Source organism: Oncorhynchus gorbuscha, linkage group LG21 (assembly GCF_021184085.1).
Source record: "Oncorhynchus gorbuscha isolate QuinsamMale2020 ecotype Even-year linkage group LG21, OgorEven_v1.0, whole genome shotgun sequence".
In the NCBI taxonomy this organism is placed as follows: domain Eukaryota; kingdom Metazoa; phylum Chordata; class Actinopteri; order Salmoniformes; family Salmonidae; genus Oncorhynchus; species Oncorhynchus gorbuscha.
Window position 1 is genome coordinate 60,760,383 of NC_060193.1, and position 24,511 is coordinate 60,784,893.

Sequence of the window (24,511 nt, forward strand, 5' to 3'; positions counted from 1 at the left end):
CTCTACGTCAGACACAGAGACAACTATTAGAACCCTGAAGGAAGTGATGGTTCAGCTCTACGTCAGACACAGAGACAACTATTAGAACCCTGAAGGAAGTGATGGGTCAGCTCTACATCAGACAGACAACTCTCAGTCGGAATGAACAAGAAATACTAAACAGAGGGTGGAATTCCATTATAGAATCCTGAGGGTCTTGGGTTCAACACCTTCAATCCAGTGTTCCCAATTTCCCCCTACGAGGGTGGAATTCCATTATAGAATCCTGAGGGTCTTGGGTTCAACACCTTCAATCCAGTGTTCCCAATTTCCCCTACGAGGGTGGAATTCCACTGTCCTTAAAATGAAAAGAAGAACACATATGTTTCTGACCGTCCAGCAGCGTGAGCGTGACGGTGCGGTCCAGATACTCCCACCAGTGTTTCCCATCAGTGGAGACCGGGATCTCCCAGTTGGACCATTTACAGGCCAGGTGGATGCAGACGCAGGCGATGACTGTGGACTTGTGCAGGCAGAACGGTGAGGCTTGGAGGCTGTCGGAGGGAAGGAGAACATGAGGAGACACCGCCAACTACAGTTCTGGGGTCTGGAATACAGGACATTGGGCACTAGCCCTGGGACATGGCTCGAAGACCCAAATGAAGTGGTTTTCAAACATTTCCCGGAAATCCCAGGCGTTTCCACCAATTCTGTTACAGCCCTGAACTAGAGCACAGATTCACCTAATCAAGGTCTTGACGATTAGTTGAATCAGGTGTGCTAGTTGTGGAAGGGCCGGGGGTCCACGAGGAGAGGTTTGAACATCTCTATGGTGTCTCCAGACTAGAGCCATGTCTCTGGTCTATAATAAAGCTCAGAGTACAGCTGATCTGCATGCATACAGTCCATATTATAATACTGCCTTCATATTCCAGACTGTTGAGAGTGAGTGGCAGAGGCACGTACCACGGTGGTTTTCTATGATGGATGATCGTGGCTGTTTCTCTTACCATTTCATACAGAATCTTACCTTAGAAAACTGATACATTGAGGACAACCTAGACGGTAAACTTGTTCTTTGAGAGTACTGAGCATTTTATCGGGATCAAGCTCGTTTCCTAGAGATAATTGATGTCCACCATCCACCTGCTGTGTTCCAGTCCAGCCTGTCAAGTTATGCCATCTCACTCATACCTTTGCCAACTTTCTTTTTAAAATGTCTCTTTTCAAAATGGTTCAATCGTCTTGCATTGCAAAAATCTGGGCAATACATTAATTATGGAAGTATCCTTTTGACTGTGTAATAAACCTAACATTTGTTGCCCTCTGTCCAGACATTGAATACTGCTGTTGATAGGATAGCAAAATTATTCATCTAAGTCAGGGCAAGTACAGTTACTAAAATTACATTTAGGAAAATAATGAACTGTAATGTTTATATTCTACTAAGGTAAAGAAGAGGATACCTATAGCATACAAGTCATTCATATATTAGAGAGAATTATGGATGATCATTTTACTACTGGAGTATTAGGTGTGTCAATTATCAATTTGCTTGTTACCCTTGTATATATTAGCTTCTATTTGTCAAACATAAATCAAGAAAAAAACAAAACGTTATTAATACTTACCGGGACAGATGCTATAGTTTACATCTTTTCACTGATCTTTAGTGGCAAGCTATATTCAGGCTACCAATTGTGTTTTAGGAAGGAGGAGACATATGCACTCTGTAGCAACCAAACGGTCAGTGAGGACAGTCTACAGCACCACCAACACGTTCACATTGTGCATTCAACCCCTATGTGCCAACACTGAGCCCTTGTACAATACACCGCACTGCTGCAGCCTGGCTGTCCGGTACCGCCCCTAGGGGTTTACCAGAAACCTGCCTGGCGCAAAGAGGGCGTTGGACACAGGAAGGGGGACCTGCCAGTACAGGAAGCTATAGTGTGCCATCACAGTGCAACATAGTGGGGGGGCGGGGTCAGGATAACAACCTGTTGGTAGCCATGAAATAGGAAGTCTGTGCCAAATCCTTGCTTGCTGTAATAGACGGAAGAGAGGGGTCAAAGGTTAGCTCGGAATCTCAGACAAGCACTGGAATGAAATCAAATGAAAACATTATTGGAACTGGTTACTACATACAGGAGAGGTTTAATAAAAGTATACGTGTGTCAGGGTGTGTGTGTCAAAGATGAGAGAAGGTGATAAGATGAAAAGACACAGGAAGAAGGCTGTACCTACGCACTAGCTGGGAACATCTCACAACATCAGTGTGAGGATGTTCAATTGTTATTTCAAAACCTGAAAACAATGGAATGGAACATGATTAGACATTCTAAAGCCACTGGCCATCCAGATGCAAATTAACCAAAAGTACCACGACTACGTCCCAAATGGCACCCCATTCCCTTTATAGTGCACTACTTTAGACCAGGGCCCACTAGGGTAGTGCACTACTTTAGACCAGGGCCCACTAGGGTAGTGCACTACTTTAGACCAGGGCCCACTGGGGTAGTGCACTACTTTAGACCAGGGCCCACTGGGGTAGTGCACTACTTTAGACCAGGGCCCACTGGGGTAGTGCACTACTTTAGACCAGGGCCCACTAGGGTAGTGCACTACTTTAGACCAGGGCCCACTAGGGTAGTGCACTACTTTAGACCAGGGCCCACTAGGGTAGTGCACTACTTTAGACCAGGGCCCACTGGGGTAGTGCACTACTTTAGACCAGGGCCCACTGGGGTAGTGCACTACTTTAGACCAGGGCCCACTGGGGTAGTGCACTACTGTAGAACAAGGCCCACTGGGGTAGTGCACTACTGTAGACCAGGGCCCACTGGGGTAGTGCACTACTTTAGACCAGGGCCCACTGGGGTAGTGCACTGAACCAGGCCCACTTTAGACCAGGGCCCACTGGGGTAGTGCACTACTTTAGACCAGGGCCCACTAGGATAGCGCACTACTTTAGACCAGGGGCCCACTGGGGGTAGTGCCCTTGTACAATAAAATCATTTTACTGTGTGTAAAGCATAGGGTGCCCTTTGGGATGCAGCCCATGAAGTTTCCATGTATCATCCATCTATAGACAGATCCTTACCTAGCGTCTGCAGTACTATCGTTTCTAGTATCACCAGCTCCTGAGCTTGCTGATGGTATGCCTAAAGTTCAACAGATTTCATATTTGTAATGTGTCTCTCTCTCAGTATCACCATGACAAGAGATCCACATCACAACACCCAGGTACAGAGGCCTCACTTACATTACTCTTGGTGTCTAGTGGTGCATCCTGGGGGTTGACGCAGGCGTGGGCCACTTTGATGACATGTTCAAGCTTCCTAGGTTGTTCCTCCACCTTCGCAGCCAAGAACAAGGTTGTTTGGGAGATGATCTGTAGAAATAAAGACATTAAGGTTGGGCGGTATCCAGGTTTTCATATCGTCCTTCACTCATCCCAGGATTTACAGTATTACAGGCTTAATGCACAAGGGTGCGCCATAAAACTGGGTGAAAATGCCTTTTGGAAGTCTATTACCAGAATGCTAACATAATGAGCACTGGTGGTTAAAGTGGTGGACTAGTAACCGAAAGGTTGCAAGTTCAAACCCCGAGCTGACAAGATAAAAATCTGTCATTCTGCCCCTGAACAAGGCAGTTAACCAACCGTTCCTAGGCCGTCATAGTAAATAAGACTTTGTTCTTAACTGACTTGCCTAGTTAAATAAAAGGTATAAAAAAATCAAATAAAAAGTAAAGTCATTTTTGGTGAGTTTGTACATTTACAAGGGAACGTTGGAGACATTGTGCAACTGAACAATACTGGTTGTGGAGCAGCATGTGTACACGCTGTGTATGTGTGGAGTCTGGAGTCGCTAGGCCAACGGGCCTGCCTGCTCTGAGAAGATAGGGGAGAAGCAGACGGGCCCAGAACGGAGAGGAAAAACACAAGGAATTGTTTTTTTATTTCACCAGGTAGGCTACATTTACGTCATTTAGCAGACGCTCTTATCCAGAGCGACTTACAAATTGGTGCATTCACCTTATGACATCCAGTGGCTAGTTGAGAACAAGTTCTCATTTACAACTGCAACCTGGCCAAGATAAAGCAAAGCAGTTCGACAGATACAACAACAGAGTTAAACCTGGAATAAACTAAACATAGTCAATAATACAGTAGAACAAAATAAATAATATACAGTGAGTGCAAGTGAGGTAAGATAAGGGATGTAAGGCAAAGAATAAGCCATGGTGGTGAAGTAATTACAATATAGCAATTAAACACTGGAATGGTAGATGTGCAGAAGATGAATGTGCAAGTAGAGATACTGGGGTGGAAAGGAGAAAGATAAATAAATAAAAGTGTGGGGATGAGGTAGTTGGATGGGCTATTTACAGATGGGATATTTACAGATGGGCTATGTACAGATGGGCTATGTACAGATGGGCTATGTACAGATGGGCTATGTACAGGTGCAGTGATCTGCTCTGACAGCTGGTGCTTAAAGCTAGTGACGGAGATATGAGTCTCCAGCTTCAATGATTTTTTGCAGTTCGTTCCAGTCATTGGCAGCAGAGAACTGGAAGGAAAGGCGGCCAAAGAGGAATTGGCTTTGGGGGTGACCAGTGAGATATACCTACTGGAGAGCATGCTACAGGCGGGTGCTGCTAAGGTGATCAGTGAGCAGAGATAAGGCGGGGCTTTACCTAGCAGAGACTTGTAGATGACCTGGAGCCAGTGGGGTTGGTGACGAGTATGAAGCGAGGGCCAGCCAACGAGAGCGTACAGGTCGCAGTGGTGGGTAGTATAAAGGGGCTTTGGTGACAAAACGGATGGCACTGTGATAAACTCTACTCAACAAATTGGATGCAGTCTTGGAGGATATTTTATAAATGACATCACCGAAGTCGAGGATCGGTATGATGGTCAGTTTTACGAGGGTGTTTGGCAGCATGAGTGAAGGAAGCTTTGTTGCGAAATAGGAAGCCGCTTCTAGATTTAATTTTGGATTGGAGATGCTTAATGTGAGTCTGGAAAGAGAGTTTACAGTCTAAACAGACACCTAAATATTTGAAGTTGTCCACATATTCTAAGTCATAACTGTCCAGAGTAGTGATGCTGGATGGGCGGGCAGGTGCAAGCAGTGATCGGTTGAAGAGCATGCATTTAGTTTTACTTGCATTTAAGAGCAGTTGGAAGCCACGGAAGGAGAGTTGTATGGCAATGAAGCTTGGCTGGGGGTTAATTAACAAAGTGTCCAAACAAGGACCAAAAGTATACAGAATGGTGTCATCTGCTTAGAGGTGGATCAGAAAATCACCAGCAGCAAGAGCGACATCATTGATGTATACAGTGAAGAGTCGGTCCGAGAATTTAACCCTGTGGTACCTCTATAGACTGCCAGAGGTCCGGGCAACAGGCCCCCCGATCAAGCTGCAGTGGCAGCTGTACAGATAACTCATCCAAAGGTTTTGACACCTCAAATACCACTACGACAGTGCTCGTCCTAATATTTATATATTTCTTAATTCCATAATTTTACATGTGTGTATTGTTGTGAATTGTTAGATACTACTGCGTTTGAGCTAGGAACACAAGCATTTCACTACACCCGCAATAACATATCTGCTAAATATGTGACCAATAAAATGTGATTTGATTGATGAGAATTCACACATTATCAGCAGACAGCTCTCTGACTGATGTGTAGTTACTTTTCTACGACACTATTCTCTATGTAGCCAGCTTACTTCTCTCTGGTAAAACACCAGATTAACTGCCATGCATTGTTTTCGCAAAAAAAATACATTGCTTTTTAAAATTGAAAGCTCATTTAGCCTACTTGTGTGGCTGCCAGCCAAATAGCATTGCGATTCTGTCATCATCAGATGAAAATTATGCTTATTTTCCGCCGAATGTGTTGTATTTTCTGTGAAGAAAAACTAAAACATCCCCGATCACTCTACCGAGGAAAACACACTTGACTTTCAACATAAAACACGACCTCTGTCAATACACAGTTGTATTCACCTGCTCCCACTTTCCACAGTTTTGCTATTTACAAAACATGTGACTAGCTCAACTGTTCTGGGGAAACTATGGTAGGGAACTAGTGTAGGTAGTACAATGTGGCTCAGCTGGTAGAACATGGAGCTTACAACGCCAGGGTTGTGGGTTCGATTCTCATAGGGGACCAGTATGAAAATGTGTGCGCTTACTACTTACTGTAAGTCGCTCTGGATAAGAGCATCTGCTAAATGACTCAAACGTACAAGTTGACTGCAGGTATTCACTTAAAACTGTATAGATAAGCTTATATTAAATAGTTTAAACGTTAGAGAGCACTTAACTGGCTATTTCCAAATAACCAGGTACACTGCCCAAGACGACAAGAAAATCCATCAGATCTCCCTTGTAGATAGAAGTTAGCCTTGTCCCAGATCTGTTTGTGCTGCAAGTCATTGTCACACCAAGCACAATGACTATAAGAGTTGGCAAGACAGCACAAAGAGATATACGAAGAGGCTAGATAGCGAGTCAGAAAATGAAAAAAATGAACGTTACAATTGAGATGGTGATTACTTACATTCCTATGAAACTTAGTGAAAGAGTGAATCATATAAAATCTATGCATGTAAACGATTGCAGTGTTGATGATGAGTTGAGAGCTGAATGCAAGGGTTAAGGTATTCTAAGTGATATGCGGAAACAACAGTAATACTGCAATCAATGCATAAACTATTCTAACATCATAGCTGGCTGATGTCATTTACCGGTAGTTGGGTGACAATCCACCTAGCTTTGTTCCCATCTCAGCTAGTTAGCTCAGGTTCACTAACGTTACTCCAATAATGAGACACAGATGTCACAACTAACTACCCCGCGAGATAACAAACCATATTATATATGTTCATAAAAATGGTTAACTAATAGTTACTCGTACATCCAGTAGACGATAAGAGCTGCTAAGGCGAACGTCTAGCAGGCCAAAATAATAGCTACCGTTAGCTGATCACATAACAGAACGAGGTTAGCATGGTAGCTATCAAGTTAGCTGAAGAACTAGCTAGCGTAACAACCCCAAAGGTTACGGTTACTGCGTTAAGTATCCTATTTTGTAATCCGACCAAGACATAACGTTAGTCGAAGTAAAACATTCAACCTGTATTTTTAAATTGACACATTTAGCTGTGTTTCAGTTACTTGCAAAGAAAGCTAGCTAGCTAGCTACTAGGTACCAAGCTAACAAACGGCACAACCATTTTGGTAGCTAGTTAGCCTAGCTGCCACATAGCGGGCTGAAAGACTCATTTTCAGGAAGGATACACGTTGAGTCTCTGGCCCATATCCTGAATTAGGTTGGCGGCTTGCTGTCGGTAAGAAAGTTCCCTATCAGATTCGACTCCACTGCGGCGGGACGGCGTTGTTTCTAGTTGCTCCCGGGAAAAGAGCCATTTCGAAGAAGGTCCCCGGTGCACCGCCATTGCGCTCCAACGACTAGCCCCTGGTGGCTCGAGGGGGTAGGGAGCGTAGGAAACAAAACGCGCATGCGTGTTGGCTACTCTCCTAGGACTAGTAAAACCAATTTCTCAGCAAATTAGCACTATTTTAACTTTCAATACAGCAAATAAAAAAAATCTCTCACAAATTGTGGAGAATCATGGATATGATAATAGGTCCATTCTGTCCAAACTTGCAGGCTCAAAGTCGTGTAAAGAAAAAAGAAGACACCCAGTATCCCATAGTACCCCGCGCGTGTAGATTATATTGCGGCTCCACTTTTAGATCTCTACGGTCGAAAACACCCAATCATTACACACGCACCCTTTGCCAACATGAAGGCGGATAGGGGAGCCCCTGCCATTGAAATACAAGAATACAACTTGTGATTTCAAGAGGTAGCGAATCCCATTGCCTACGAAAATAGATGCGACACCGAATTAATATTTTGGGTGAGGCAACTCTTTTAATGCAATGTGCATTAGCTTTCCAGGATCTTAGAATATGGGGATGGCTTATACAGGCCTCGGGCCCAGAGAGCATAGCTAGCTTATGCTAATACGTTATCATAAATATCCAAAGTTCCCGTTTCATTCGCTAGTTAACTAGCTAGCTACCAAACTGCATTTTCAGATACGATCTCTGGCAAAAAATATGCATAAATGATTAGTTAACTAACGTGTTAGTAACTAGTCAGTATCAATATGCTAATGTTAACTCATCATCGGTGCTTGATTGGTAGCGTTAACGTTGATGTTGGGGTGTATTCATTCAAGCCGATTCTGTTGCAAAACTTCTTAAACGGAAGCAAACGAAACGGGGAGGGAGCTAACTGAATTTGTACAATTAAAAACTATTTTTAGTTGCAAAATGGAACGTTTTGCAACAGTTTGAAGAATAATTACACCCCAGATCAGTGTGTGTCCAGTGTGTAAAAAGATTCACAAAATCCCCAATGTTTCCTTGCATAAATTTGCTACATTAGTTTAAAATGGAAATGTCAACCAGTCTACTGATTTTTGTTGTTTGACCAACGTTGAAATGTTTTGTTGTTTACAGTAAAGTGCATATTCAGATTTCTGTATGTACCAATGCAGGTGTATAATATATTATTCTACCATTGCAGCCCTGCAGAATGTCCAAGATAAGGCGGAGGGTAACAGTGGAGAATTCTAAAACCATATCTGACAACAGCAGTAGCCAGACCACCACCACCACCCCGTCTCGCCGGCCCAGCGTGTTTGAAAGACTTGGCCCCAGCACTGGTAGTAATGCTGTCGAGGTGTGTACCTCTACACCTGCATCTAACCCACTGACAGATACAACACATGCATGTCCAGAGAAGGTAGAGAAAGAACATCTTTGAATTTTGGATTCATCAGAGAGCAAAACCCTATTTCTGCTTCATGAAATGACACTTTCTTGCTTTCTTCCTTTCAGACTAATTGTAGAAATTGGTTGAAGACTGGGAATTGCAGTTACGGCAATACTTGTCGCTACACACATGGAACTCAGCCACGAGGCAAAGGATTTAGTGGATCTTTTAGCAGGTTAGATGGCCTTGGAGAATTGCCTGTGACCCATGTATGCAGGCAACTGAAAAATAGATATTTTATGCAAGTGGGCAACACAGTCAGACGGTCCAAATATTCTCCCAGGGCTGTTTCTTATTGTATTTGATAAGCCAGTTGTCTTATGCTGAACCAATGCCTGAGATTACCATATGTTTGTGTGTAAACAGGTCAGCGGAGAGACCAACTGGCGATCTGCGAGAGAGGATGAAGAATAAGAGGCAGGATGTTGAATCAGATGCTACAAAGAGAGACCCAGAGGAGCCTACGTCCCCACAGCCAGAGTGAGTTACTCTCCACACACACCTCGCTTTCATGTCCGGTTTTCTTTTGTTCTTTAGGACATAGTGAACAACCATTTTACTAGTTAGATATTAGACCAACTTGTATGGGAGTCTTCCATGTAAACCTGTCTGTGTTCTGCAGCAGCGAGACTCGTCCCGAGGCCGCCACAGGGAGAAGGAAGATATAAAAATCACTAAAGAGAGAAGCCCTGCCAGCGAAGAAGAGACCACCGAGTGGGAAGCCAACCGCGAAGGTGAGGTTTGAAAGTGTTCAATAGGCACAACGAAAAGAAAGAAAGCACGTGCCCTTATTAACATATGAGAGGAGAACTAATGGATGTCGAACTGTTTTTCACTCTATTGGGAAAAGTTGTTTGTATTGCATATTCTAACCTTAAGTCATGTGCTGATGTATTTGTCTTTTAGACTCGGATAACGGCGACTACGACTACGAATTATCCCTCGAGATGAAGAGACAGAAGATTCAGCGTGAGCTCATGAAGTTGGAGCAGGAGAATATGGAGAAAAGAGAGGAGATTGTTATCAAGAAAGAGGTACCGGTATGCATGTATTGACTGTAGCTATATCTACTATAGTTCATAGAGCCCTGCATGATTTAAGACTGAGGTTGATCTGTTTTATAACCTTATACACTTACAATCTCTCACTAGGAGCCGACCACCAAAACTAGGACCACTATCATATCCAAGGTAAGAAGAGATACCTACCTAACCTTATTGTCATTCAGGAGCCATCCATATCAACACTCATATCTGGTTTAGACTTCTCTCCTTTCAGTGTCCATTCTAACCAATTCTGCCTTTATTCCACGTTGTAATTCCAGACATCCCCGGAGCGTTCCAGCTCGAAAGGTTCCCCTCCTCCAGGAAGTCCAGTGGATCTCCCAAACACACTAAAGGACCTAAAGCTTCCGGTTCTAGGAAGAAGGAGAAGAAGACCTCTGTGTCGTCCTCTGCATCCGCCACGGCCAGATCTTCCAAGGGGGGCCACGGGAAGAAGAAAGGTCCCCGCACCCCCAGCCCCCCTCCTCCGGTGCTTCCTCTGGTGAACCCTGTCGTGGCAGCCGGGGGAAGAAACACAAGGGAAACACAAGAACAAGGAGAAGTGTGAGGAGAAGCCGCCCAAGGAGGGAAAGGAGAGAGGAAGAGATGTGGAGAAACACAAGGAGAAGAAGGAGAAACGCAGGTAAAGAGGTTCACTGCCATGCTTTGTCCAGCTCCACTCCAAGCTGTAGAGGGATCTAGTAGCCTTGTTGAATAGGCATAACAAGACCCACTGAAAACAACAGCCATGCTTTGTCCAGCTCCTCTCCAAGCTGTAGAGGGATCTAGCAGCCTCGTTGAATAGGCATAACAAGACCCACTGAAAACAACAGCCATGCTTTGTCCAGCTCCACTCCAAGCTGTAGAGGGATCTAGCAGCCTCGTTGAATAGGCATAACAAGACCCACTGAAAATAACATACATTTAAACAAGTCTGTTAGCACTGTTGTTGAATACACTATGAAAGGGACTAACTTTTAGTTTCTTTTGGCGCTTGCAGAGACCGTTCAGACAGCTCCCACAAGGCCAAGCGGTCAGTGATGTCTGAGGAACGTTCCGGCAGCGTGTCCTCTCCTTCCAGAGACCGAGAGGCGTCCCCGTCAGCCAGGAAGAACAAGTCCAACTCCCCAAAAGTAGCCTCCCAGAAGACCCTTGCGCCTGCCTCCCCACCTCACAGGTCAGTAGCCTGTTAGACACTAAGAAGATAACAACATCATTGTCATGCCGGAAGCAGTAAGATGACAGGATAAACATCGGCTTGCAGAAATATGCAGCAGCACCTGAACCTGAGACGATGGTCTAAAGATGCCATCTATCCTAACACTAGCATTTTCAGTCATGTTATTAGCAGGATTCTCATGAGTTGGTGTAGATGGTAGACAGACTAGCAAGATGGTCACTTTCCCTGAATAACCATAACCCCTCGTCCTCTCCTGGTCTTCCAGGTCTCCCCCTCCCCGCCACAAGCGCACCCCCACCCCGCCCCGCCATCACTCCCCCTCCTCCCACTCTGGCTCCTCAGCCCAGAGACACTCTCCATCCCCTCGCCGGCGCCGCTCGGCATCCCCCTCCTACAACCGCGAGCCCCCAGCCGCCTCCTCACCTCCTGGCCAGAGGTGTTCCTCCCGCTCCCCTGCAGCCTCCCGGGACACCTCCTCTCCTCAGAGGAGGACTAGCCCCGGAGGACGAAACCACTCTCGGGGCGTGAGAGAGGACGGTACAGCAGCGAGTCACCACCTTTAAATAAACTACTGGGGTCACCTCTCTTTAAATAAACTACTGGGAGCCCACCTTTAAATAAACAGGAGCACCGACACGTTTTCTATATGTGGTCACCGTCTTTAAATAAACTACTGGTACAGCAACTCATTAACATAAAACACAGACCATTTTCTATATGTGGTCACCTCTCTTTAAATAAACTACTGGTTTTCTATATGTGGTCACCACCTTTAAATAAACTACTGGTTTTCTTTAAATAAACTATATATGTGGTCACCTCTCTTTAAATAAACTACTGGTTTTCTATATGTGGTCACCTCCCTTTAAATAAACTACTGGTTTTCTATATGTGGTCACCACCTTTAAATCAACTACTGGTTTTCTATATGTGGTCACCTCCCTTTAAATAAACTACTGGTTTCACCACCTTTAAATAAACTACTGGTTTTCTATATGTCACCTCCTTTAAATAAACTACTGGTTTTCTGGTCACCACCTTTAAATAAACTACTGGTTTTCTATATGTGGTCACCTCCCTTTAAATTTAAATCCTTTAAATAAACTACTGGTTTTCTATATGTAACTATATGTAGTCACCACCTTTAAATAAACTACTGGTTTTCTATATGTGGTCACCTCCTTTAAATAAACTACTGGTTTTTATATGTGGTCACCTCCTTTAAATAAACTACTGGTTTTCTATATGTGGTCACCACCTTTAAATAAACTATTGGTCACCTCCTTTAAATAAACTACTGGTTGCTGTTTGTCTTTATATGAAAACAGTCTCTACATTGTGTCTTTAAATTTGACTGGTCATCTCCTTTAAATAAACTACGCTGTAATAACACAGACCTGTGTTTCTGTCTCATCCATGCAGAGAGACCTGTGTTTCTGTCTCATCCATGCAGAGAGCCGCGAGAGAAAGACGGTACCCGTGACGACAGGGACTACGAGGTGGCAGAGACGAGCTCTTCTCGTGATGCCGCCCGTGAGGACCGGGAAACAAAAGAGGGGCGAGAGCGCCGGGGTGAAGGGCGCAGCGACAGACGAGGAGACTCCACCAGTACCACCAGGGATAGAGACCGGGACACCAAGGACTCGACCCGGGAATCCAGAACCACAGAGACCACGTCAACACGCTCCGGACGAGACCCTCTGGAGTACAGGGACCGAGAACGGGAGCGGGAGCGAGAAAAGGAGAAAGAGAGGGAGCGGGAGAGAGGAGAGAGGGAGAAGACGGACAGGAAGGAGGAGGCTGTCCCGGAGGAGGGGAGGGGCTATGGGAGGGGCCACGGGCGAGAGGAAGGAGGGAGGACTGAAGGGAGGGGGGAGACGAGGACAGAGAGTAGAGCTGAGAGACCTGGCAGGGGTAGGGGCCGCGAGGCTGACGCATCTGACAAAGGTGAGGTCACGCATGACATCACACATCTTATGACCAGCAAAATCTACTAATGGCCAGTTGGAGTAACAGTTGTTAATGTGTTTGTTGCTGTTGTGTTTGTGGAAGTGAGGGAATTTGATGAAGATGAACTGCGGTGCACCAGTCTATGGCTGAGGGAGGAGCTCCCTTCTCAAATGGAACAGTAACCTGTGCCGCTCGGCCATGTTGTCAACAGAGCAGCATGGAGCATCATCCAGAAACATCTCTTTTTGATCAAATGAGTTTTCATTGGGAAGGCAGATAAAGCGTTTAAAAGCAATCACTTTTGCACGTGAGAAAAGCCTCTGATTCCTACTCATTACTCCACGTTCATAACCTACGTCACTTTTGTTTTGAACCTGTTTCGCCGTCAGCCCAGAGGGGGGCACCTGGCTCGTGCCTGGGAGGCCGCCCGGTTCCAAAACGAATACAGTCACTGTTCACCTGGTGCGAACTCCTCCCACCGGGGCATCCCAGGCCAGATAATCCAATCCCCTCTGTGTCTGTTTCATCATACTCTTAACTCTGTCCTTCCTGCCTCAGTTTCCTCAGGCTCCACCCGGAATGCCCGAGGCTCCCAACTGGAGAGTGGTGGTCATGACGGCTGGGAGTCACGTAGCGGCGGAGGCTTCCGTGAGAAGAGTGCGGAGAGGAGCACCGACCGTGGGGCGGAGAGAGGAGGAGCGGAGCGTGACCGTTATGACGGAGACAGGAGAGGAGGGGAGCAGGCGACTGGGAGAGACTCATCCTACGACCGTAGAGGTGGTCACACCGACCGTGGTGACCGCAGAGAGAACAGGGAGAGAGGTGAGGAGAACAAATACATTTCATCTATAATACTAGTTCAATAAAATAACATTTGTAAAACGCTTTTCATTGAAAAACAATCTCAATGTTCTGTAGTGAGTGATTTCAAATAGAAACGAGACAGAAAGGACACAGCTAGACAGGGCAACTGACAAAGTACACAGCTGATGCTACAAGAGGCAAGGACAACAAGAAACACAGTTATACGTAACAGAAAGCTTTCGTAAAGCATCCTGTCTCTCCCTCGTACGGGAGAAGAAGATCCAGGTCCCTCAGGCCCTCTCCTCTAATACTTTTTGAAACATTCATTCAGAATGAACCCTTGGTGTTGGATGTTGTGACTGACTGGCTGTTTCCTCTGTTTCTAACAGACCAAAGAGCTTCCTCTCCTGGTCGGCACCCAGCCAGAGGAGAAGAGCCAGACAGGGAGGAGACCAGAGGGAGGGATGAACGCAGAGGAGAGGAAAAGGGAGGGGACAGGCGAGAGGACAGGGCCCGAGAGAGGGAGCGAGAGAGGGAACGGGAAAGAGAGAAGGAGAGAGAAAGAGAGAAGGAGAAGGAGAGGGAGGCAGAGCGGGAGAGGGTTCGGGAGAGGGAGAGAGAACGAGAGCGAGAGAGGGAAAAGGAAAGGGAGAGGGAAAAGGAGAAAGAGAGGGAAAAGGAGCGAGAGAGGGAACGGGAGAGGGAAGAGAGGGAGCGGGAGAGGGAGGAGCGAGATAGGGAGAGGAAGGAGAGAGAGCGGGAGAGGGAACGAGAGCGGGAGAGGGAGCGAGAGCAAAGAGAGAGGGAGAGGCAGCGGGAATGGGAGGAGCGTGAGAAAGGAAGGGATGAGCGACGGGAACGGACTAGGGATGAACCAAGGGATGACCGCTCTGTCCGAGACTCGCATGAAGACCGCAAGACCAGGCAAGTATCAGTAGTAACCACCAGGGTTGGGGCCAGTTCCATTTCAATTCCAGACTCAACCCTGGTAACTCCATTGTTTTACCTTAGTTGTGGTTCGTTTCCGTCTGTTTCTTTCCAACTTAACACAACCCAGCTGACCTCTAACCCCTCTTCTCTGTGTGTGTCATCTGCAGCCGGAAGAGGCACAGGGTAGAGACCACACCCAGCCCGACTCGCCCCTCTCCCAAGCGAGCAAGGGACGCCACCCCAGGAGACGGCGAGGAATACAACAGCCCTGAGGAGAAAAGTGAGCGTTTGATTGGTGGAGGTCAGCCCAAGGTCCGCCCCACCTCTGGCTCTGGCCCAATCACCATCCTCCCCGTCACAGTACCAGTGTGTCCTCCTCCACCAGTGCTTGACAGTAGGGACACTCTTTAATGGGAAAAACAAACAGCACTGGTTCTGTCTGGAGGAAACTAGTCCCGTATGGATTAACACCTCCCCAAAGGGTGCCTTGGCCTGATCACTTCAATATCCCTCCACGTGAGCCCAGGGCACACTCAGTAATGGTGATAATACCTTTTAATGTTTGAGCACATTTCATACAGACAGACTGGAACTCAACGTGCTGACATAGAAGTAACAGCTGGTGTTTGATTGTTATTAGAAGGCGATCAGAGATCTTTGAGACCGAGCCAAGGCGCCCTTTAAGATAACAAGGTGTTTTGTTTCTTTGACCTTTGTTGACATTTCCATGATGTTGATAAACCTTGGTGCTAACAGAATCCCTCGGCTTCTTGGTGTGTGTTCAGGTGTTGAGAAACACCGGCTGTTGAGTCAGGTGGTACTCCCGCCCCAGGACCCCCTCCTGCGTTCCCCCCAGCACCTCTGTAGCGGAGGACGCCAAGCCCAGCCGGTGGAAGGACGAGGAGCGCCGTGGAGGCGGGGACAAGAGGGAGGGGAGGAGCCGCCGGAACGAGGAGGCCGACGCCCGCGGAGACAGAGGAGGAGCAGGCAGAGGAGGGGAGAGACGGGGGGAGCACCCCTCAGATAGCAGTACCCCTGTCTCGGCCTCCGGCTCGGACTCTAGGAGGGGTAAAGAGAGGGACGGTCGGGAGCCCACCCCTCCCCCGCCTCCCGTGGCCCTGGTCACTGAGGACAGAGATGCTCCGGTCCTGTCAGGTCATGAGGAGGGCAAGAAGAAGACTAAGTCCCAGAAGAAAGGCCTGAAGAAGGGGAGGAAGGAGGAGGCTGTGGCAGGAGGTGTTTCAGGAGCTCCAGAGAGGTTCACCAACCCAGAGCCCCCCTCCTCCATGGCCCTCTTGGACGCCCCCCCGCCCCCTCTCCTTTCCCCCCGCAAAGCGCCTAAGAAGAAGGCGCTGGACAAGAAGAGGAAACGATCCCGTGGCGCTGAGTCGGACGCGTCTGAGGAGGATCCAGGCTCCTCCCATCTTCCCCCCGGCAAGAGGAACAAGAGGGGTCCCCGGACGCCCCCGCCCGCGCCAAAGGAGGCTCTGCTATCCCAGAGGGCCATGCCACATTCAGTTGCAGAGCCCTTGCCACAGCCCGTCAAAATGGACGCCAACTTCAGCGACTGGTCTGACGAGGATGTGCTGGAGCGCGGTGGTGGATCGGCGCCCGTTAAGGCACCCCCCACAGTCCCCACTGAGAGGACTCCGACTGAAGCTCTTCCCAGGAGAGGAGGTCCGAGGGGGGGCAAGGAGAGGTTGGAGAGGCCTGTTCCCCTGCCCATCGCCCCTCTGCTGTCCCAGGACCCTCCCATGTTACTCCAGACCCTGCCTCCCCAGCCCCTCATGTCCCAGCCCCTGCTGAGGAAGCCTCCTCCGGAGCAGAAGAGGAGCAGCAGTATGGGAAGCAACCAGAGCAGGGCCTCATCCAGACGTCTCCGTTCTCCCTCCAACGAGTCAGCCCACAGAGAGGACCCTCAGCAGGGCCAAGGACCAGGCCGACCCAGGAGAGGACACCAGCTCCAGGGGGCCAACTCCCGAGACCGGGAACGAGAAAGGGAGCGAGAAAGGGAACGAGAAAGGGAGCGAGACAGGGAAAGAGAGAGGGAGCGTGGTGAGAGAGAGAGGGGACCTGTGCTCACAGAGCCTCCAGTGGTGAGGGGAGAGGAGCGGAAGTCACGCATCGACCAGCTGAGGAGAGGAGAGCCCAGTCGCAGCACCTCCTCAGGTACGCCAGACACATACTACTAACAGGTTTTGTTGAGAAAACAGTGAGCTCCTTTACTAGTTTGATTTGATTGATATTATTATCTCTTATATTCCATTTCTGTTGGTTTTCCTTCCCAGACCGGCAGGACTCTCGCAGCCACAGCTCCAGACGTAGCTCTCCTGAGTCAGAGCGGCAGGTGCAGTCGCGGGCCGGGTCCTACGACGGCCGAGAGCGTGAGAGGGAGAGAGAGAGGGAGCGGGAACAGTTTGAGAGGGAGCGTGAGCGCAAGGACCTCCGACAGCAACAGGGGCCTCCGGGGCCACTACCTCCTCTCCAGCAGCAGGGGCAGCAGAGAGACTGGGAGCCCGAGGGGCCACGGGAGTGGGGCGGGAGGGGCCGTGAACCCCTCCTCATGCGTGGAGGCAACAGAGAGCAAATGAGAGAGCGTGATCTCCGTGACATGCGGGGTGAGAGAGAGCGGCTTCTGCCCGAGGGTCTCCTGCAGCAGCACGAACGAGAGCGGGAAAGGGAGCGTGGAGGCAACAGGGGCATTGGCCGCGGTGGCGACCATGGCAACGACCGGGAGCGGGAGAGGATGCTGCTGATGGACCTGCCGCCACATGGGGACCCCAAGAACAGGATGGACATGAGGGGAGACAGACCAGATATGAGGGGGGACAGACCAGATATGAGGGGGGACAGACCAGATATGAGGGGAGACAGACCAGATATGAGGGGAGACAGACCAGATTTAAGAGGGGACATGCGAGGAGATATGAGACCTGATATGAGGGGAGACATTCGAGGGGATATGAGAGGAGACATTCGAGGAGATATGAGACCTGATATGAGGGGAGACATGAGACCTGATATGAGGGGAGACATTCGAGGGGACATGAGACCTGATATGAGGGGAGACATGAGACCTGATATGAGGGGAGACATTCGAGGGGACATGAGACCTGATATGAGGGGAGACATGAGACCTGATATTAGGGGAGATATTCGAGGGGATATGAGACCCGATATGAGGGGAGACATTCGAGGGGACATGAGACTTGATATTAGGGGAGACATGAGACCTGATATTAGGGGAGACATTCGAGGGGACATGAGACCTGATATTAGGGGAGACATTCGAGGGGACATGAGACCTGATATTAGGGGAGACATGAGACCTGATATTAGGGGAGACATTCGAGGGGACATGAGACCTGATATTAGGGGAGACATGAGAGGGGGGCCAGATATAAGACCGGACATAAGGCCAGATCACATGAGACCAGATATCAGGGGGCCGGACAGGGCTGAGTTCTCTCTCTTGCTCCCCCACGAAGCCTTGGGACACGGCGGCATGGACCAGGACAAAGCAGGCAACAGCCATCACCCTGTGGGAGGACAGATACAGGAAGCAGAGAAACAGGACAGCGTTGACGGTAAGGATCATCTACAATCACAAACAACTAGCCTGATCCCAGAACTGTTGGCGTGACAGTGACCATGGGAGCTGGCAACAACAGCCTTGTCCCAGATCTGTTTGTCTATGTTTGTGTTGATATGGTAGCAGGTTATTGAGTGAGTTTATTTGTGTTTCCTCAGACGAAGATGACGCGAAGGCGGATGACGCTGTGTCGGTGGTGTCTGGCGGGGAGGAGTACGAGCCAATCAGTGATGACGAGTTAGATGAGATCTTGGCGGACAGCGCCCAGAAGAGAGAGGATGGGCAGGAAGAAGAGAAGACGCCAGGTACAATATTGAGAACAGGGCTACACAGTCCTTCTGGCTGAGAACAGGAATACACAGTCCTTCTGGCTGAGAACAGGAATACACAGTCCTTCTGGCTGAGAACAGGAATACACAGTCCTTCTGGCTGAGAACAGGAATACACAGTCCTTCTGGCTGAGAACAGGGCTACACAGTCCTTCTGGCTGAGAACAGGAATACACAGTCCTTCTGGCTGAGAACAGGAATACACAGTCCTTCTGGCTGAGAACAGGGCTACACAGTCCTTCTGGCTGAGAACAGGGCTACACAGTCCTTCTGGCTGAGAACAGGAATACACAGTCCTTCTGGCTGAGAACAGGAATACACAGTCCTGACTGAGAACAGGGCTACACAGTCCTTCTGGCTGAGAACAGGGGCTACACAGTCCTTCTGGCTGAGAACAGGGCTAGTCACAGTCCTTCTGGCTGAGAACAGGGCTACACAGTCCTTCTGGCTGAGAACAGGAATACACAGTCCTCCTGATGCTGAGAACAGGGCTACACAGTCCTTCTGGCTGAGAACAGGGCTACACAGTCCTTCTGGCTGAGAACAGGAATACACAGTCCTTCTGGCTGAGAACAGGAATACACAGTCCTGACTGAGAACAGGGCTACACAGTCCTTCTGGCTGAGAACAGGAATACACAGTCCTTCTGGCTGAGAACAGGATTACACAGTCCTGACTGAGAACAGGGCTACACAGTCCTTCTGGCTGAGAACAGGGTTACACAGTCCTTCTGGATTATATTAGAACTGTTACATACACAGTCCTTCTGGCTGAGAACAGGGCTATTACAGTCCTACTGTCTTTCTCCTACTGAGAACAGGGCTACTCAGTCCATTCTGGCTGAGAACATGTATAATATGACAAACAGTCCTACTACTATAGAAATAATAATAATACACAGTCCTATCCAATATCCAGAATCTCTGGGCAAGACAGTTAATGGAAAGGGCATACAGTCCTCACTGTGAGCAGGGCTGCACATGTCCCCCAAGAAGTCAGGGCTACATATGATAAAGTCCCCCTGGCTGAGAAGTGTGGAATACACAATCCTGACTGAGAAAGCCCCAACAGTCAGTCTGGTGAGAACATGAATACAGTCCTTCTGGCTGAGAGTCAGTGTGGGCTAAACAGCAGTCAGTTCTGGCTAGATTGTGAACCCAAAATTGTTTGGGCTAGCATATGATAAAGTCTAGCAGTCCTTCTGATTGAGAACAGTGTGGTGCAGCATATGTTTAGCCCCCCAGTCAGTGTGGTGCCAGGTATGATGCCCCCAAGCAGTTCTGGTGCCAATGGAGCCCCCAAAGTCAGCTCAAACTAAAGCCCTAATCAGTCAGTGTGGTGCACCTGGCAAGCCCCTGTCTAGTCTGTCAGTTGGTGCACTGGTAAAAGACAAACTGTTGTTTTGCTATTGTAAAGCCTCCCAAATTGTTTGGTTAGCATTGATGGTCTAAGTCCTTCAGTATGGTGCTGTGTTCCAGCACTAAGGTCAGTGGGTGCTGATCATGATGTGGACTGGTGCTAGCATATCCCACAGCACTAAGCAGTCAGTGTGGTGCTAGCATATCATAAAGCACAGCTCTGTTGCTAGCATATCATAAAGCACTAAGCAGTCAGTGTGGTGCTAGCGGGCATATAGCACTAAGCAGTCAGTGTGTTGCTAGCATATCATACAGCCTAAGCAGTCAGTGTGGTGCTAGTCATACAGCACTAAGCAGTCAGTGTGGTGCTAACATATGAGCCCTGGAGCAGTCATTAGTACTATTACATAGTACCCCAAACAGTCTTAGCTCCTACTGGATTATATTAGTACTATTACATACTGTGGTCTAGCTTTCTCCTACTGGATTATATTAGTACTATTACATACAGCACTCCAGTCTGTTCTCCTACTGGATTATATTAGTACTATTACATACTGTACTAAGCAGTCAGTGTGGTGCAAGCATATCATACTGGATTATATTAGTACTATTACATATAGCACTCCTACTGGATTATATTACAGCACTACAGTCAGTGTGGTACTAGCATATCATTAGCACTACTGTCAGTGTGGTGCTAACATATCATACTGCATTATATTAGTACTGGTTACATATCTATAGCACTACTGGATTATATTAGTACTGTTAACTCATACTGGACTAAGAACCAGTACTGTGGTGCTAGCAAACATACAGCACTATCCATACTAATATAATAATAATAATAACTAATATAATAACTCCATCAGTGTGGTGCAATATCCATGCATTTAAGAACCATCTATAATATAGACTAAGCAGTTATGTGGTACATAGATGTTAATCAGTGTGGTAATAATATGAATAGCCCCCAAGCAGTCGGTGTGTGCTAGCATTGATAAAGCCCCCAAGAGTCTGTGTGGTGCTAGCATATGATAACGTGGCTCAAAGCCCCCAAGCAGTCAGTGTGGTGCTAGCATATGATAAAGCCCCCAAGCAGTCAGTGTGGTGCTAGCATATGATAAAGCCCCCAAGCAGTCAGTGTGGTGCTAGCATATGATAAAGCCCCCAAGCAGTCAGTGTGGTGCTAGCATATGATAAAGCCCCCAAGCAGTCAGTGTGGTGCTAGCATATGATAAAGCCCCCAAGCAGTCAGTGTGGTGCTAGCATATGATAAAGCCCCCAAGCAGTCAGTGTGGTGCTAGCATATGATAAAGCCCCCAAGCAGTCAGTGTGGTGCTAGCATATGATAAAGCCCCCAAGCAGTCAGTGTGGTGCTAGCATATGATAAAGCCCCCAAGCAGTCAGTGTGGTGCTAGCATATGATAAAGCCCCCAAGCAGTCAGTGTGGTGCTAGCATATGATAAAGCCCCCAAGCAGTCAGTGTGGTGCTAGCATATGATAAAGCCCCCAAGCAGTCAGTGTGGTGCTAGCATATGATAAAGCCCCCAAGCAGTCAGTGTGGTGCTAGCATATGATAAAGCCCCCAAGCAGTCAGTGTGGTGCTAGCATATGATAAAGCCCCCAAGCAGTCAGTGTGGTGCTAGCATATGATAAAGCCCCCAAGCAGTCAGTGTGGTGCTAGCATATGATAAAGCCCCCAAGCAGTCAGTGTGGTGCTAGCATATGATAAAGCCCCCAAGCAGTCAGTGTGGTGCTAGCATATGATAAAGCCCCCAAGCAGTCAGTGTGGTGCTAGCATATGATAAAGCCCCCAAGCAGTCAGTGTGGTGCTAGCATATGATAAAGCCCCCAAGCAGTCAGTGTGGTGCTAGCATATGATAAAGCCCCCAAGCAGTCAGTGTGGTGCTAGCATATGATAAAGCCCCCAAGCAGTCAGTGTGGTGCTAGCATATGATAAAGCCCCCAAGCAGTCAGTGTGGTGCTAGCATATGATAAAGCCCCTAGCATATGATAGCAGTCAGTGTGGTGCTAGCATATGATAAAGCCCCCAAGCAGTCAGTGTGGTGCTAGCATATGATAAAGCCCCCCAAGCAGTCAGTGTGGTGCTAGCATATGATAAAGCCCCCCAAGCAGTCAGTGTGGTGCTAGCATATGATAAAGCCCCCCAAGCAGTCAGTGTGGTGCTAGCATATGATAAAGCCCCCAAGCAGTCAGTGTGGTGCTAGCATATGATAAAGCCCCCCAAGCAGTCAGTGTGGTGCTAGCATATGATAAAGCCCCCCAAGCAGTCAGTGTGGTGCTAGCATATGATAAAGCCCCCAAGCAGTCAGTGTGGTGCTAGCATATGATAAAGCCCCCAAGCAGTCAGTGTGGTGCTAGCATATGATAAAGCCCCCCCCCAAGCAGTCAGTGTGGTGCTAGCATATGATAAAGCCCCCAAGCAGTCAGTGTGGTGCTAGCATATATACAGACTAGCAGTCAGTGTGGTGCCATATGATAAAGCCAAGCAGTCAGTGTGGTGCTAGCATATCATACAGCACTAAGCAGTCAGTGTGGTGCTAGCATATCATACAGCACTAAGCAGTCAGTGTGGTGCTAGCATATCATACAGCACTAAGCAGTCAGTGTGGTGCTAGCATATCATAAAGCACTAAGCAGTCAGTGTGGTGCTAGCATATCATACAGCACTAAGCAGTCAGTGTGGTGCTAGCATATCATACAGCACTAAGCAGTCAGTGTGGTGCTAGCATATCATAAAGCACTAAGCAGTCAGTGTGGTGCTAGCATATCATACAGCACTAAGCAGTCAGTGTGGTGCTAGCATATCATACAGCACTAAGCAGTCAGTGTGGTGCTAGCATATCATACAGCACTAAGCAGTCAGTGTGGTGCTAGCATATCATACAGCACTAAGCAGTCAGTGTGGTGCTAGCATATCATACAGCACTAAGCAGTCAGTGTGGTGCTAGCATATCATACAGCACTAAGCAGTCAGTGTGGTGCTAGCATATCATAAAGCACTAAGCAGTCAGTGTGGTGCTAGCATATCATAAAGCACTAAGCAGTCAGTGTGGTGCTAGCATATCATAAAGCACTAAGCAGCGGCAATAGAAGCATCTTTTGTATGTTGCTTCCATTCATCACTGGAAACATGCAGTGAGTCTAACCCAGCTCTCTGTCCATTCCTCCAGATGCTGACAAGCTGTTTGAGCACGACCTGGGTGCTCTGAACAAGGCAGCTCTGAACAGGAAGATAGAGAGGGCAGGTCTGCTGAGGAACCTGGGCCCCTGCTGTAAGGCCCTCTGTGCCCGCAGGGACATGGCCATCAGACGGCAGCTCCTCAAGAACGAAAAGGTGAGTGCTCCAAGAAAAACGACTTGTACCCAGAACCATAGACTATTCTAGACCATATACCAATTGACTAAGATGGCCCTCTACTGTAGGATATATGGAGGAATGGACTGGGAATATGTAGATAGTATATTATAATAGATGGAGCAATATTTTGACACACACTGCCTATCGCTGTATAGTAAGCTAACTCTTTCTCTCTCCAGGGCCTGGCCAAGCAGATGTATCCCAGTGTTCCTGTGGTGGACAGTGAGCTCTTCCAACTCAGCATGCGTCTCTTCAAGAAGACTGTAGCCGCCGCCAGAAGCAACCAGCCCCCGTTGGGGCCACCAGCAGGCCCAGAGAAGGCCGACAAAGGGCCACCGGGGCTGGTACCGGCAGCTTCACCGGTAGCCAAGCCCAGTACACCACAGCCCCCCGAGATGTGTGTCTCCTGAGAGCGTGTGGGGATTATGGGTAAAAACAAACGCTGCATGATGAAACTGACCTGTGATCAGAAATTGAATCAGCTCTGACTACTAAGCCTGCTCTGAGTCCCTGCCCCCTACTCTAAACCCCACCCCCTAATGCTAAAACCCGCCCCCCTGCTATAGCTTTTTTAATCACAAGGAAAAATCTAACAAAACGCTGAAACTCTTGTCAGTCAGCAGTGCTGTCATTATGGAAGACTGATCTGATCCGCAAGTACTGTACTGCTTCTACCATAGAGACTATTGGAGATACTAGCCTATGGAGGGATTGATAGAGGCCTTGTACAATGTACTGTACCTTGAACTAGAAATGACAATGCTACAGGAAAGACGTGCATTTTCCCGAATAACAGTTGTTGTTTTTGTGCGATTGGATATTTGTTGTCGGAGGGTGATAAGTCTCCCTTTCGTAATGGCGTTGATTTATGTTTTTTGTTTCTTTTGTTGTGCATTGGTTTTTAAGACTGCATTAAAGTGGTTAGTTGTTCATTTGTAATGGCTCTTATCCTTGCTTTGTATGGAGTTCAGTCTCAGTGCCATGTGCTGCTTGATGTCATTTGTGTATTGTTCAAGAGACATTGACTTACATCCCCGATGGCACCCTATTCCCTATGTAGTGCACTTCTTCTGACCTGGCCC

At 47.9% G+C, this 24,511-nt stretch overlaps 1 protein-coding gene and 1 pseudogene across 2 annotated transcripts; one reads left to right on the forward strand and one right to left on the reverse strand.

The window, feature by feature from the left end:
* Positions 1-2,225: 2,225 nt before the first annotated feature.
* LOC124008399 (cyclin-T2-like) lies at positions 2,226-7,628 on the reverse strand. The gene is made up of 4 exons (XM_046319658.1): positions 7,307-7,628; positions 6,567-6,648; positions 3,245-3,373; positions 2,226-2,286 (listed from the first exon to the last, which is right to left on the reverse strand). The coding sequence occupies exons 1-4, from the start codon at positions 7,462-7,464 to the stop codon at positions 2,275-2,277; spliced, it is 381 nt and encodes a 126-aa protein (XP_046175614.1). The 5' UTR covers positions 7,465-7,628; the 3' UTR covers positions 2,226-2,274.
* Positions 7,629-7,784: 156 nt separating this feature from the next.
* On the forward strand, positions 7,785-24,365 carry LOC124008068 (annotated as a pseudogene). The gene is made up of 19 exons (XR_006834048.1): positions 7,785-7,932; positions 8,607-8,762; positions 8,921-9,030; positions 9,222-9,339; positions 9,481-9,589; positions 9,762-9,889; positions 10,007-10,045; positions 10,180-10,541; positions 10,899-11,075; positions 11,344-11,615; positions 12,501-13,025; positions 13,596-13,850; positions 14,222-14,756; positions 14,930-15,042; positions 15,548-16,931; positions 17,051-18,349; positions 18,513-18,678; positions 23,222-23,405; positions 23,609-24,365. The product of XR_006834048.1 is annotated as a zinc finger CCCH domain-containing protein 13-like (transcript).
* Positions 24,366-24,511: the final 146 nt, after the last annotated feature.